This window comes from Oncorhynchus clarkii, chromosome 20 (genome assembly GCF_045791955.1).
Source record: "Oncorhynchus clarkii lewisi isolate Uvic-CL-2024 chromosome 20, UVic_Ocla_1.0, whole genome shotgun sequence".
Lineage (NCBI taxonomy): Eukaryota > Metazoa > Chordata > Actinopteri > Salmoniformes > Salmonidae > Oncorhynchus > Oncorhynchus clarkii.
Genome location: NC_092166.1, coordinates 10,102,187 through 10,118,198, shown reverse-complemented (window position 1 = coordinate 10,118,198; position 16,012 = coordinate 10,102,187). Strand labels below are relative to the sequence as shown.

Here is a 16,012-nt window from a genome sequence, read left to right as displayed (position 1 = left end):
GTTTTCCCAAACAAAACATTTATCAGACCCAACACAAATTCTATCAATACAGTACATAGCAAATATGGTATCCTGTTTGCTGTGTCAGCGTTGGCACAGTTTTGAACTCTGACCTTTGTGTCTCGGGGGCGGGTCTTGGTGTAGGGGTGGAGCGTCTGGGTCTGGCGATCTCCTCACCTGGAAAGAACAACCAGTGATATTAGATTATATACAGTATATCATCATATTATACTGTATCATATATTAATATATGTATTATAGAATAGCTCAAAAGTATAGTGGAGTTTTTGCATCTAAGTATAATGCCTTCAGAAAGTAATCACACCCCTTGACTTTTTCCACATTTTGTTGTGATACATCCTGAAATTATAATGGATTACATTGAGATTTTTGTCACTGCACACAATACCCCATAATGTTGAAGTGGAATAATTATGTTTTTCTAAATTTTTACAAATTCATTAAAAATGTAAATCTGAAATGTCTTGAGCCAATAAGTATTCAACCCCTTTGTTATGGCATCTTCAAGACAAAAAAATGTGCTAAACAAGTAACATAATAAGTTGGATGGACTCACTCTGCGTGCAATAATAGTGCTTATCATGATTTTTTTAATGAATTTCAAACAGATTAAACCACAAAGACCAGGGAAGTTTTCCAATGCCACGCAAAGAAGGTCACCTATCGGGTAAAAAAAAGAAGGAAAGAAACCGCTCAGGGATTTCTCCATGAGGCCAATGGGGACTTTAACAGTTACATAGTTTAATGTCTGTGATAGGAGAAAACTGATGAGGCAAAGCAATTCGCTTTTTGTCCTGAATACAAAGTGTTATGTTCGCGGAAAATTCAATACAACACATTACTGAGTACCAATGTTCCCTCCAAGCTGCGTGCAAGCGCAGTAGCTCCCCATGTTACGCATGCTCCCGCTTCCCCTCTCAGGCGCTCGAGGGGGCCAGGCTGCCCTTCATTACACACACCTGTCACCATCATTACGCGCATCTGTGCTCATTGGACTCACCTGGACTCCTTCACGTTGTTGATTGCCCCCTCTATATCTGTCTGTTCCTCAGTTTTGTTCCCCGTGTCAGCATTATTGTCGTAATGTCGTTTTATTCCCCCTCCCTGTACTTGCTTCTCGTCTCCAGCGTTGGTCCTTACACCCCAGGACTGCCTCACAGAAATATCAGCCCACAGAGAGAAGCACGAGATTGAACTTCCCTCAACTTTCTAGAGCAGTGGTCACCAACCAGAGTTAAATCAAGTTGACTCCTGGGTATTTCTCCTGCCTCCCAGAAAAACCTTAATGTAAATGCACGGTGATCCTTCTGTGCAATCATTCTAATCCTTCCACACTGATTTCAGACCTGCTCTCTTATTTGTACATATAGGTTATGGGGCAGGCTGGCGGGGTAAGTAACTGATCTTGAAACAGGTCTTGGCAGTGGTGGTCAGCTAGTGAAGAGGTCCCTAGGTAAACTGAGGGATAGCCAAATCAGAAATTAATAAGAAAAGGGAATCAACTTTGATAAAGTTTTTAATGTCCAAAAATCCTTAAAAATATGATGAATCGAACCCAAAACAAGCCAAAGAACTGTCAGTGTCGGGTGAGAGGAGTGAGGAGCAAACTGCTCCTGATGGCGTTGTCTTAGCTAGCAGCGCTGCTTATCCCACCAGTTCAGCATCACAACCGGGACCTCCACTAGCTAGTAGGCCTACTAGCGAGTCAGACTCGGCGGGAGAGGAGGTCAGGGAGCAGGGGGACAGAGCATCCACTGACGAAGTACCCAGTTCAATTTGGACGGAGGCTCAGTTTAAGACCAAGCAAACTTATAACCCCTGGCTTGTCAAGCAAAATTCAAAGCTGGGCTGTACAACATTCAAAAAGGTAGAGAGTTTGGGCCCAGAAAAGACTGGAAGGATAAAACTAGCAAAAGAGTAGGTGGAAACTACAGTAACATCCTGTGCCGTAAAAAAAGCAACAAATAGCCCTCAGAAAAAAGGTTTCTGAACATGCCCAAACCAAGGCCCATTTAGCAGCAGCAAGCATTGTAGACAAGGCTAAAGACGAACACCTTAACACAGGTTGTAGTTAACACTTAAAACAAAAACATAGACACTACAGCCAGAGTCTTCAGAAGGAGACTAAAAGTCACAGGCCCGTTCACGGTTTTGAGCAAGTAATTGACTGTCAGGAGTTAAATGGGACTTGACATGGGGAGAATTCTCGATTTCCAATTCTCGATTGCTTGCTCCAACATACAGCAACATATTTAATCTAAAATGAAGCAAAAACTATTTGAAAGGATAGTACAGTGCTCTCCCAAAATCAGCCTAATGCTCGATGAGGCTACTAGTTTGAATAAAAAAAGAGTGCCTTGATTGTATACGTCAGACTTCAGTTGGCAGATATGGATGTACCAGCAAACATGTTTCTTGATCTTGTGGAACTGGAGAATGTATCTGCTGGAATTGTCCGTAAACTCTTTCCAAGGTGTCAAACTGAATCGTGGATAACCCAGCGACAGAGTCCTTAATCAGAGGGAGTTTTTCGAGAGCTTGGCGAGGAACATGGAGGCTAGAATGTTCTCTCAAGGAAGACGGGCGGTGGACAATACAGGAAACAGCCAATTCATAGAGGAGCTGAAGGTGTAGAATAGAATCTCTCTGGCAGCAGTTTGGCATTGACAGTCCACATAAGGTTATACGCACCTACAGGTAGTACAGGGACACTGATGGTAATGATGAAGGGACATTCCAGACGGACTTAAAGAGCTGTTGATGGCGCTAACCATCAGAAGTTAACATAAATCATCAATAAGGTTCCATCCGGAGAATTCCTATGTCTGAAGAAAAGCACTGGAACGAGAGCTAACTCTGTCGGGAGCGCACGTCACGAGCCTGAGACACTCTGCCAGACCACTGACTCATTCAGCTCCCATTCCCCCCTCCTTTATAGCAGAAGCCTGAAACAAGTTTCTAAAGACGGTTGACATCTAGTGGAAGCCGTAGGAAGTGCAACTTGACTCCATAGACACTGTGTATTCCGTAGGCCAAGCTTTGAAAAACTACAAACCTCAGATTTCCCACTTCCTGGTTGGATTTTTCTCAGGTGTTCGCCTGCCATATGAGTTCTGTTATACTCACAGACATCATTCAAACAGTTTTAGAAACGTCAGAGTGTTTTCTATCCAATACTAATAATAATATGCATATATTAGCATCTGGGACAGAGTAGGAGGCAGTTCACTCTGGGCACGCTATTCATCCAAAAGTGAAAATGCTGCCCCCTATCCCAAAAAGGTTAACAAATGTACAGAAAGATCAGTGCGAAGGCCAGAGGAATAACAGAGGAATAACCTTTTGAGGCTATTCAATCCTTTCAGTCTGGAAAAACCCCAGGGCTTGATGACATACTATAAACTCTATTGTTAGATTGTTTTAACTACTCCTATTGAAATGGTAGTCTGTCAGGTACTCAGCAGGAAGGTCTGATTTCTCTATTACTATAACAAGACCCAGACGGAAAATATAAAGACCCAGTTCATCTAAAAAACTGGAGGCCCTTTACACTTCAACGTTGTGATGCAAAAATACTAGCGAAATGCATAGCACTCAGAATTGAAAGTGTTTTACCAGGTATTGTTCATCCTGATCAGACAGGTTTTTTACATTGGAGATAATATACGACAACTACTAGAAATAATAGAACATCATGAAACATCTAAGAAGCCAGGCTTGGTATTTATAGCGGATTTTGAAAAGGTATTTGATAAAGTAAGACTGGATTTTCTTTATAAATGCCTGGATTTTTTCAGTTTCGGTGATTCACTTATAAAATGGTAAAAAAATTACGTATAGCAACCCCAGGTGTAAAATAGTAAATAACGGCTACTTCTCAGAGAGCTTTGAATTGTCAAGAGGAGTTAAACAAGGGTGTCCGCTGTCACCATATCTATTCGTTATGGCCATTGAACTGCTTGCTATCTATTAAAATCAGATCCAATAACAACATTAGAGGAATAGAAATACAAGGCGTAAAAACAAAGGTGGCCATGTATGCCGATGAATCAAGTTTTATATTAAGTCTGCAAGTTAGATCCCTGCAATGTCTCACTGAAGATCTAGATATGTTTTCTGGACTCTCTGGATAGGTGTACAATAATTATGCTACGTGTACAATATTACATATTGGATCTTTAAAAAAATACAACATTTACATTACCCTGCAGTTTACCAATCAAATGGGCTGATGGTGAAGTAGACATACTTGGTATTCATATCACAAAATATATAAATAAGCTCTCCACAATGAATTTCAATAGAAAACTTGTAAAAATAGACAAGATCCTGCAACCATGGAGAGGTAAATACCTGTCTATTTATGGAAAAATTGACCTGATTAACTCCTTAGTCATATCTCAGTTTACTCACTTACTTATGGTTTTTCAAATCATATGAACAAAAAATATTTTGCTTTATCTAGGATGCTAAACCAGACAAAATAAAGCGTGCCTATCTATATAATGAATATGAATTAGGTGGGTTGAGATGATTAAATATAAAAGCACTAAACTCTCTCTTCACTTATTTAAAAGTTGAACCCTAAATGGTTCTCAAATAGATTGCTACGAAAGTGTCACGACTTCCACCGAAGTCGGCTCCTCTCCTTGTTCTGGCGGCGTTCGGCGATCGACGTCACCGGCTTTCTAGCCATCGCTGCTCCATTTCTCATATATCCAATTGTTTTGTCTTGTTCCATTACACACCTGGTTTTCATTCCAAAATTGCTGCATGTATTTAGTCCTCTGTTCCCCACCATGTCTTTGTGTGTAATTGTTTATTGTTATGTGGATTTTTGTCAGGCGCAATACTTTTGCTATGCTCCGTGTTTTTGGCACGTTATTGTTATTATGTGCTGTCATTTTTGGACCGGAATTAAAGTGCGCCTGTTTATTACACTCTGCTCTCCTGCACCTGACTTCGCCTCCCGTATACACCCCTGACAGAAAAGCTCATTCATTGTTTAAAAATGGCCTTTTGCCTTTGTGCAGATTGCCATGTCTAATTTCCGATTAATTGAAAATGACACTTTTTTCAAAGTATCTCTCTTTTTCAAACAAGCATTGCAGAGCTGGCTACAATCTCAATTAATTCCCCCTGAAAAGATAGAACAAATATTACAACAAATATTATGGCTGAACTCAAATATGCTGGTTGATAAAATACCTGTATTTAATGAAAATTGGATTTTGTTTTTAAATTATATTGTAAATTAGAATGGTAGAGTTATGTCATTCATTGAGTTATCATAATTGTACGGGAAGGTCTGCTCAATCCAAGAGTACAACCAATTGATTACAGCATTACCCCAAAAAATGGAGAAGGCAGCTTGCTGCGGGAGGAGGTAGGGAACTGGTCTGTCTGCCCAAAGTAAAGGATCAAAACTATTTGAGGACCAGGATGTTGACAACTGTGCCATACAGATTGCAAAATAGATGGTTTTGTGTGTCACTCTGAATGGGAGTCTATTGGATGACTGGTATGGTGTAGTTGTTGAGCAGCTTCACTGCAAGTATATTGTATGTTTCAGATATTCAATCAAAACAAGTTTTTTTTTTTAAGTAACCAATAGGCAGAGGGTAGCATAATTTGTCTGATTCTCTGTAATAATGGCATGAGAATAATAAATCATTAGATTTTGTAAAGTGGTTTCTTGCATCAAACACAACAACATGTTCAGTCACCTCCTTGTCGGAAGGACAAGTGAATAAACAAGTTCATGTCAAGCCCTGCATGTTTTCTTTCCAAAAGCACACATTGGCTGCTCCTGTAGGCTGAATGATAGAACAGCTATTTCCCCCATGCTAAAATGTTACGGGATGCATTTTCTCCATTGTTTTTGATGGTAGGCCACTCTGGAAGGCCTGTATTATGATCAAATAGCCATAGTAGCCTACTTGACCACTGTTAAAACTAACTTAAAGCGGGTACAGCCTCAGTGTTCACAGTAAACGCACGCCGGAAGTTGCATAACATTTTCACAATGTTCCTGAGTGGCTGAGTTACCGTTTTGACTTAAATCTGCTTGAAAATATATGTCAAGACTTGAAAATGGTTGTCTAGCAATGATCAACAACCAATTTAACAGAGCTGGAAGAATTTTGAAAATAATAAATGGGCAAATATTGTACAATCCAGGTGTGCAAAGCTGAATACTTATGTAAATTAGATATTTCTGTATTTATTTTCAATAAATTAAAAAATATGTTTTCACTTTGTCATTATGGGGTATTTAAACAATACCGGCACTCATAATGAGCACCGGTACATATTTCAGTCCCAGTCAAGCAGTGATGATACCATAGCTACAGATAGTATTGTTGTGATTAGGAGCAACCAACCAACACACCACTGACTGTACTAACCCAGAGCTAAGACCCATGCAACACACACATGCAGTCAGAAAGACTATTCTCCTGAGTGTTACCATCGTTTCTGTTACTATCGTATCTGTGTGTCTCATAGGTCGTCTCAGGAGGAGGCCCGAAGAAAGCTGGGGATGCTCTGCGATTCTGGGATACTCTCTCACTGCAAGAGATGGTAAAGTCAAGATATGTAAATATGATTTTACAACTCTGATAATCAAGATTTCAGCGATGTACTTATACTTTGTAATTGAATTGAATATAAAAGCTTTATTTTTTCCCCCCCAAACAGAACATTTAGCAGACCCAACACAAATTATAGCAATACAGTACATAGAAAATATGCTAGCCTGTTAGCAATGTTAGCATTAGCAGAGTTTTGACCTTTGTGTCTCGGGGGCGGGGCTTGGCGTAGGGGTGGAGCGTCTGGGTCTGGCGATCTCCTCACCTGGAAAGAATAACCAGTGATATTAGATTGTATATCATAATGTACTATAATATATTACATATACTGGCAGCCACTGAATGTGCATCTTAACAACTCAAACTATTGAAACTACAGTATGGATCACAACCTCAAACAACTAACTTAACTGATGGTGTAGAACTATGACAAGATACTGTACTGTACATGTACTCAGTTTACACTGACAGACTGTAGAACAAATTACAAATAGCATTACACTTCATCCACAAACAATGTACTTACAAGACAGGTGTCTCTTTATTGAGCCCTGCAACGAAAACAAAGTACTTTTCAGTAAACCAGTAAAAAGGAATCGTAACCTAACATACAAAACATGAATGTAAACACTTCAACCAATAATTGCAGTGTAGGTCCTGGATTAGTCTCCCTGTACAATTGCTAATGTGAAAGAATAGAGTGAAACTGTAAGTATATATAGAAACTGGAAAAATACAATATTTTGTGAGGCCATCAGTAAATGTCATAGGCACTGAAATGAAATAGAGTGTTTGGGTCTATAAAGAATGAAATGAACAGCACTCCAAACAATAATATTCATAATTCATTTATTTCCATGCAAGTGCTTTGGGTGCAGACACTTTTAAAATGAGCCACCAGGTGGCGACTTACCGGGCTGCGTCTCTGAGACCAACAAAAAGGAAGAGAGAACAGACCTGGTCAGAGAGTGAGTGACAAATCAGGCAAATAGAACCGAAAATAATGTAACACCCCTCTACTTCAACACTGTGCAATAAAGCCTACATATAGTAATGCAGCAATACGACATAGCACCTGGCAGGTTACATTATCTCAGCTTGTCAAGACAACATAGCACCTGGCAGGTTACATTACCTCAGCTTGTCAAGACAGCTATGGGGGCCCATGCGCCTTTTAATCAGCCTTTTTAATTTATTTTTTACATTTAATTAAGCATTTTGACAGTAAATCTCCAAAAAGTAATTCATAAACATTTTTAATTTCCATATGTACTAGGAAGCTAAGTATTTGTTTCTTGAGCTTCAAGAACGTGACTAATCGAAGTGCCTCAGGCCTTGAAAAACAAAGAATTGAACTGATTGTAAAGTAAAGAGATATCGGGGACTTTGAACAAATGCAGTGGGCAAGGCGATGATGGTGCCAGTACAATGAATGGCTAGTACTCAGGGGTTTTAGAGCTCAGATCAGACCGAGAGCCTAATGCTTCTTAGGAAGTTCTTTAGGAGTTTTAGTTTAGAAAACAAACTATCGGCAGATAGTTAAAAACAGCTTGATTGCCGTAGTAACATCAGGGAAACTGGGAGTGGTGATTCAAATACAGCAGTTCTGCAACATCTTTAATTGAGCCTCTCGTTCTCCTTAATTGCCGGCCTCAAGACGTTCCGGAAAGAGATTAACTGTATAGGAAGCTCTGGAGACAGGTCGTCTGTATACCAGACAGCCAATAAATTGGCAGATGCAAAGAGATTATACTTAAGATCATTGATAAACAAAGTGGATGAATTTGAACTGCTTCTTCAATTAGTAAATGTAGACATTGGATGTGTCACTGAAACTTTGGACAACAAAAATATCTCAGATGAATCTCTTTTGATATATAACTATCAGCTGTTCAGAAATGACAGGTCCAGAGGGGATGAGAAGGGGCGTGACTATGCATGTGAATCACAGTATGCAGGCAAAGAGAATAACTGACCTAGACAAAGAGGAGTTTGAGTGTATCTGGCTTCAGCTCTGTCCTAAACGACTCCCTAGCTCAGTCTCAACTCTGTTAGTGGGAGTACTCTACCATCCACTATGGGCAAATGAGAAAACACTTCAGCAGAATACTGTGGATTATCTCATCAACACTGTCCATGTGATCAGGATTTCCTATCCCCAAATGGGGCTCATCCTGTGTGGAGACTTTAATCACCTGCCTATCAAGATGCTGACAAACTCCCATCCAGACATGAAACAAGTGGTCAAAGACAAGACCAGAGGGGACGCCATCCTAGATCTGATCATTACAAATATGAAGAATCTCTATAACACCCCCACTGTACTTGCTCCTCTCAGATCCAGTGATCACAAATGTCTGCTGTTCTCCACAAACACAACATCAGGAGGGAGAAGCCAGGTGCAGCGGGAAAAAGGATGTCTGGTAACCCAGAACAGAAAGGAGGCATTGGCACGATGTATGGCCAGCACTGACTGGTCTGCCAAATATGAGGCTGAGAGCATTGATGCAAAGGTGGAGATGTTCAACTCCTGCATTCTAACTGCACTTGATGTATACATGCCAATAAGAAATAAGAAAACAGCAACACTGGACAAGCCCTGGATGACTGAACGAATAAAGACCGCCATCAGGAAAAGACAGATGATTTTCAACAGGTGGGGTAAAACGATGAAATGGAGAAAATACAGAAACACAGGTGCAAACGCTTATCAAAGAAGCAAAGACAAACTACTATAAAAACTGAAAACCAGGACCTAAAGAAGAGAAGCCCAAAGGAATGATGGGACTTCATTAACAAAGGACTGGGACGACAGAAAACATCAGGAGGGAGAATACAGGTGGAGGGAATTGAAGACAACAATGTTTTGAATGTATTTTTTGCTGAAGCATGGACAAGCAACACACCTCTTGCCATCTTCCCCATGCCCATGCCTACAAGGCAGGTTGAGCTGTGCAGCATTGGCCAGATAAAGCAAGCTCTGACCAGACTGAGCCCCCCGTAAAGTGTGTGGGCCTGAGGTCATTCCAGCCTGGGTACTGTTAGGCTCTTATTTTTCAGAGTAAATAACACACGGACACTAGAGATGCTTAACCAAGTTGAATTCTTCCCAAAGGGTCATTCTAGCTGTAATTCAAACAAAGACATGTTTCCAACACTACCAGTATATATACTCCACTTTAGACACACCTCCTTCTCTCAAATCCTTACATCTTATGGTTCCACAGGAAGAGGGTAACAGGATACTAAACCCGTATTACTCCCTTCAGGGGATCTGACCTGACCTCCTGACCTCAACCCCTCCTTCGTCTGCCTAATCCACAGATGTCCATCCGCTTCCCCTATAGCAATCCTGTGACTTCCTCCCGTCCACCCAACACACTCCAAAGCCATCTGTCTTTATACAGAGGACCATTAACTTCTGACGTAAAAATCGGTATCTTTCACTCCTTTATATACTATGCTTCTGATCTATCATGTCTTTAATATCTCAATCTTCAAAGTTTACCCCGAATCCAACAGTACTAAAAGAGCATGCAGAAGATCTAGCCCCTGTCATCACACACATAGTTAACACCACCTAGTGGCAGGGGACTGTTCCTGCTGCCTGGAAGATTGCCAATGTGTGTCCCCATAGCTAAAGTGTCAAGCCCATGTACAACGGATGACTGGAGGCCCATCTCTCTAACTTCATGCCTTGGAAAAATCCAGGAAACTTAATCAACAACAAAACAACTCATGCCAACAGTGCACAAATCAGTATGCCTACCTACCAAAGTCCAGCACTACTACCACCCTTGTGAAAGCCACAGGCTAGTAACCATCCCGTTCTGTCTTCTTCCTGTGGTGTAGCTGTGGAGCCAGGCTAGTAAACATCACCCTCTGTCTTCTTCTGGTGGTATAGCTGTGGAGCCAGGCTAGTAACCATCACCCTATGTCTTCTTCTGGTGGTGTAGCTGTGGAGCTAGGCTAGCAACCATCACCCTATGTCTTCTTCTGGTGGTGTAGCTATGGAGCCAGGCTAGCAACCATCACCCTCTGTCTTCTTCTGGTGGTGTAGCTGTGGAGCCAGGCTAGCAACCATCACCCTCTGTCTTCTTCTGGTGGTGTAGCTGTGGAGCCAGGCTAGTAACCATCACCCTCTGTCTTCTTCTGGTGGTATAGCTGTGGAGCCAGGCTAGTAACCATCCCCCTCTGTCTTCTTCTGGTGGTGTAGCTGTGGAGCTAGGCTAGTAACCTTGGACACAATGTCAGACAGATGTTTCAGGAGCTTTGCGTGAACAAAGGCTTTTGACATATCAGCCAGAAACACCCTCACCATTGTTGGTTTTTTGGAGTGGTAACAACAACTAAGTATCTTGGTTTTCATCTAGACTCTAACCTCAGTGGTAACACACATGTGGAGCAGTCAGTTAGGAAGACCTCAAAACACCTGCACTTTTTGACTGTTCTCTCCAGAAAAGGCCTACCCACTGAAGATCTGGTCACAGTCTATACTACACTGGTCAAGCCTTGTCTGGAATACGATGGAGTGCTGTTAGTTGGATGCAGAAAAAAGCTGCAGGCCCAGTGAAAGTGCAGGGCGCCAAATTCAAAACAACAGAAATCTCATAATTAAAATTCCTCAAACATACAAATCTTATACCATTTTAAAGGTAATCTTGTTGTTAATCCCACCACAGTGTCCGATTTCAAATAGGCTTTACAGCGAAAGCACCACAAACGATTATGTTAGGTCAGAGCCAAGCCACACAAAAACACAGCCATTTTTCCAGCCAAAGAGAGGAGTCACAAAAAGCACAAATAGAGACATAATTAATCACTAACCTTTGATGATCTTCATCAGATGACACTCATATGACTTCATGTTACACAATACATGTATGTTTTGTTTGATAAAGTTCATATTCATATAAAAAAAATCTCAGTATACATTGGCTCGCTATGTTCAGTAGCTCCAAAAACATCCAGTGATTTTGCAGAGAGCCACATCAATTTACAGAAATACTCATTATAAATGTTGATGAAAATACAAGTGTTATGCATGGAACTTTAGATACACTTCTCCTTAATGAAACCGCTGTGTCAGATTTCAAAAAAGCTTTACGGAAAAAGCAAACCATGAATAATCTGAGTACGGCGCTCAGAGAACAAATACATATATCCGCCATGTTGGAGACAACAGAAGACATAAATAACATTGTAAATATTCACTTACCTTTGATGATCTTCATCAGAATGCACTCCCAGGAATCCCAGTTCCACAATAAATGTTTAATTTGTTCTATAATGTCCATCATTTATGTCTAAATAGCTACTTTTGTTAGGGCATTTGGTAAACAAATCAAAACTCACGAAGCACGTTCACTAGTTGCAGACGAAATGTCAAAAAGTTCCACTACAGTCCGTAGAAACCTGTCAAACGATGTATGGAATCAATCTTTAGGATGTTTTTAACATAAATCTTCAATAATATTCCAACCAGAGAATTCCTTTCTCTTCAGAAAAGCAAAGGCGCGGGAGATACCTCTCATGTGAAATGCGCGTGACCAGCGCGTGACTGCTGGCAGACCTCTGACTCATTCCCCTCTCATTCAGCCCCCCTTCATAGTAGAAGCATCAAACAAGTGTCTAAAGATGGTTGACATCTAGTGGAAGCCTTAGGAAGTGCAACATGACCAATATCCCACTGTAACTTCAATAGGGGCTGAGTTGGAAATCGACCTACCTCAGATTTCCCACTTCCTGGTGGATTTTTTCTCAGGTTTTTGCCTGCCATATGAGCTCTGTTATACTCACAGACATAATTCAAACAGTTTTAGAAACTTCATAGTGTTTTCTATCCCAATATACTAATACTATGCATATATTAGCAACTGGGACTGAGGAGCAGGCAGTTTACTCTGGGCACCTCTGGGCACCTTATTCATCCAAGCTACATTTCAATATTTACATTTCTTTCCATCATGAAAACATTTCCTGTAATGTTTACAATTGTTCAATATTCTATTTATGTCACGTATTATGTGTTATGTATTTTAAATGAGTGTTTTATTATTAGTAATGTAAAGTCTGCATTTCTTCAGTTTCATCTGTGAGCAAGAATAAATAAACTCAAACTCATTATCATCTTTAGCGGATTAACAGATTAACAGTTCTTGGGCGATTTTGTTCATACCGGTGAACTGGCGTTTGAGTTGTGTGGTAGCAATATCAAGTCTTATCTCTGGTATAACTTGGCATGCATCATTCAAGACTAAGTTTAAATTGTGTTCAGCCCAATGGACATATAATGCACAATGTCTCAGGAAAGACTGGGTTGTCAATACATAGAAAACAGTCGGATCCACAACCTGAATCTACAGGCCGTGGTGAAAACATTTGCACACAAACATGCAAGGCGACGCAGTCTCATACTGTAGCTACTAGCGACCAGTCTCATACTGTGGCTACTAGAGGCCAGCATCATACTGTAGCTACTAGAGGCCAGCATAAACACTGTAGCTATTAGAGGCCAGCATCATACTGTAGCTACTAGAGGCCAGTTTCATACTGTGGCTACTAGAGACCACCATCATACTGTAGCTACTAGAGGCCAGACTCATACTGTAGCTACTAGAGGCCATGCTCATACTGTAGCTACTAGAGGCCAGGCTCATACTGTAGCTACTAGAGGCCAGACTCATACTGTAGCTATTAGAGGGCAGGTTCATACTGTAGCTACTAGAGGCCAGACTCATACTGTAGCTACTAAAGACAAGGCTCATTCTGTAACTACTAGAGGCCAGGCTCATACTGTAGCTACTAGAGGCCAGGCTCATACTGTAGCTACTAGAGGCCAGGCTCATACTGTAGCTACTAGAGGCCAGGCTCATACTGTAGCTACTATAGGCCAGGCTCATACTATCGCTACTAGAGGCCAGGATCATACTGTAGCTACTAGAGGCCAGGATCATACTGTAACTACTAGAGGCCAGGCTCATACTGTAGCTACTAAAGGACAGGCTCATACTGTAGCTACTAGAGGCCAGGATCATACTGTAGCTACTAGAGACCAGGCCCATACTGTAGCTACTAGAGGCCAGCTCATACTGTAGATATTAGAGTCCAGACTCATACTGTAGCTACTAGAGGCCAGACACATACTGTAGCAAATAGAGGCCAGGCTAATACTGTAGCTACTAGAGGAAAGCTCATACTGTAGCTACTAGAGGCCAGGCTCATACTGTAGCTACTAGAGGCCAGGCTCATACTGTAGCTACTAGAGGCCAGGATCATACTGTAGCTACTAGAGGCCAGGCCCATACTGTAGCTACTAAAGACAAGGCTCATACTGTAACTACTAGAGGCCAGGCTCATACTGTAGCTACTAGAGGCCAGACTCATACTGTAGCTACTAGAGGCCAGGCTCATACTGTAGCTACTAGAGGCCAGACTAATACTGTAGCTAGTAGAGGGCAACCTCATACTGTAGCTACTAGAGGGCAGCCTCATATCGTAGCTACTAGAGGCCAGACTCATACTGTAGCTACTAGAGGCCAGACTCATACTGTAGCTACTAGAGGGCAACCTCATACTGTAGCTATTAGAGGCCAGGCTCAAACTGTAGCTACTAGAGGCCAGACTCATACTGTAGCTACTAGAGGCCAGACTCATACTGTAGCTACTAGAGGCCAGGCTCATACTGTAGCTACTAGAGGCCAGGCTCATACTGTAGCTACTAGAGGACAGGCTCATACTGTAGCTACTAGAGGCCAGGCTCATACTGTAGCTACTATAGGCCAGGCTAATACTATAGCTACTAGAGGCCAGGATCATACTGTAGCTACTAGAGGCCAGGATCATACTGTAACTACTAGAGGCCAGGCTCATACTGTAGCTACTAGAGGACAGGCTCATACTGTAGCTACTAGAGGCCAGGATCATACTGTAGCTACTAGAGACCAGGCCCATACTGTAGCTACTAGAGGCCAGCTCATACTGTAGCTATTAGAGTCCAGACTCATACTGTAGCTACTAGAGGCCAGACACATACTGTAGCAACTAGAGGCCAGACTCATACTGTAGCTACTAGAGGAAAGCTCATACTGTAGCTACTAGAGGCCAGGCTCATACTGTAGCTACTAGAAGCCAGGCTCATACTGTAGATACTAGAGGCCAGGATCATACTGTAGCTACTAGAGACCAGGCTCATATTGTAGCTACTAAAGACAAGGCTCATACTGTAACTACTAGAGTCCAGGCTCATACTGTTGCTACTAGAGGCCAGGCTCATACTGTAGCTACTATAGGCCAGGCTCATACTGTAGCTACTAGAGTCCAGGATCATACTGTAGCTACTAGAGGCCAGGCCCATACTGTAGCTGCTAAAGCATAGGCTCATACTGTAGCTACTAGAGGCCAGGCTCATACTGTAGTTACTAGAGGCCAGATTCATACTGTAGTTACTAGAGGCCAGTATCATACTGTAGCTACTAGAGGCCAGCTCATACTGTAGCTATTAGAGTCCAGACTCAAACTGTAGCTACTAGAGGCCAGACTCATACTGTAGCTACTAGAGGCCAGGATCATACTGTAGCTACTAGAGGCCAGTTTCATACTGTAGCTACTAGAGGCCAGCTCATACTGTAGCTATTAGAGTCCAGACTCATACTGTAGCTACTAGAGGCCAGACTCATACTGTAGCTACTAGAGTCCAGTCACATAATGTAGCTACTATAGGCCAGGCTCATACTGTAGCTACTAGAGGCCAGGATCATACTGTAGCTACTAGAGGCCAGGCCCATACTGTAGCTGCTAAAGCATAGGCTCATACTGTAGCTACTATAGGCCAGGCTCATACTGTAGTTACTAGAGGCCAGACTCATACTGTAGTTACTAGAGGCCAGTATCATACTGTAGCTACTAGAGGCCAGCTCATACTGTAGCTATTAGAGTTCAGACTCATACTGTAGCTACTAGAGGCCAGACTCATACTGTAGCTACTAGAGTCCAGTCACATACTGTAGCTACTAGAGGCCAGGCTCATACTGTAGCTACTAGAGGAAAGCTCATACTGTAACTACTAGAGGCCAGGCTCATACTGTAGCTACTAGAGGCCAGGCTCATACTGTAGCTACTAGAGGCCAGGATCATACTGTAGCTACTATAGGCCAGGCTCATACTGTAGCTACTAGAGGGCAACCTCATACTGTAGCTATTAGAGGGCAGGCTCATACTGTAGCTACTAGAGGCCAGGATCATACTGTAGCTACTATAGGCCAGGCTCATACTGTAGCTACTAGAGGCCAGGATCATACTGTAGCTACTATAGGCCAGGCTCATACTGTAGCTACTAGAGGGCAACCTCATACTGTAGCTATTAGAGGGCAGGCTCATACTGTAGCTACTAGAGGCCAGAC

General features: G+C 41.9%; 1 protein-coding gene across 1 annotated transcript in view; it reads right to left on the bottom strand.

Annotated features, from left to right (window-relative positions):
• The window catches only part of LOC139376780 (SH3-containing GRB2-like protein 3-interacting protein 1), a 55,606-nt gene that overhangs the window by 17,092 nt on the left and 22,502 nt on the right, over nucleotides 1-16,012 (bottom strand). Inside the window, exons 8-12 of the mRNA XM_071119707.1 lie at nucleotides 7,525-7,536; nucleotides 7,138-7,162; nucleotides 6,813-6,876; nucleotides 6,491-6,591; nucleotides 114-177 (exon numbers count right to left, since the gene is read on the bottom strand). Of these exons, the coding sequence (XP_070975808.1) occupies nucleotides 114-177; nucleotides 6,491-6,591; nucleotides 6,813-6,876; nucleotides 7,138-7,162; nucleotides 7,525-7,536 (266 nt within the window). The remainder of the gene's footprint in view (nucleotides 1-113; nucleotides 178-6,490; nucleotides 6,592-6,812; nucleotides 6,877-7,137; nucleotides 7,163-7,524; nucleotides 7,537-16,012) is intronic.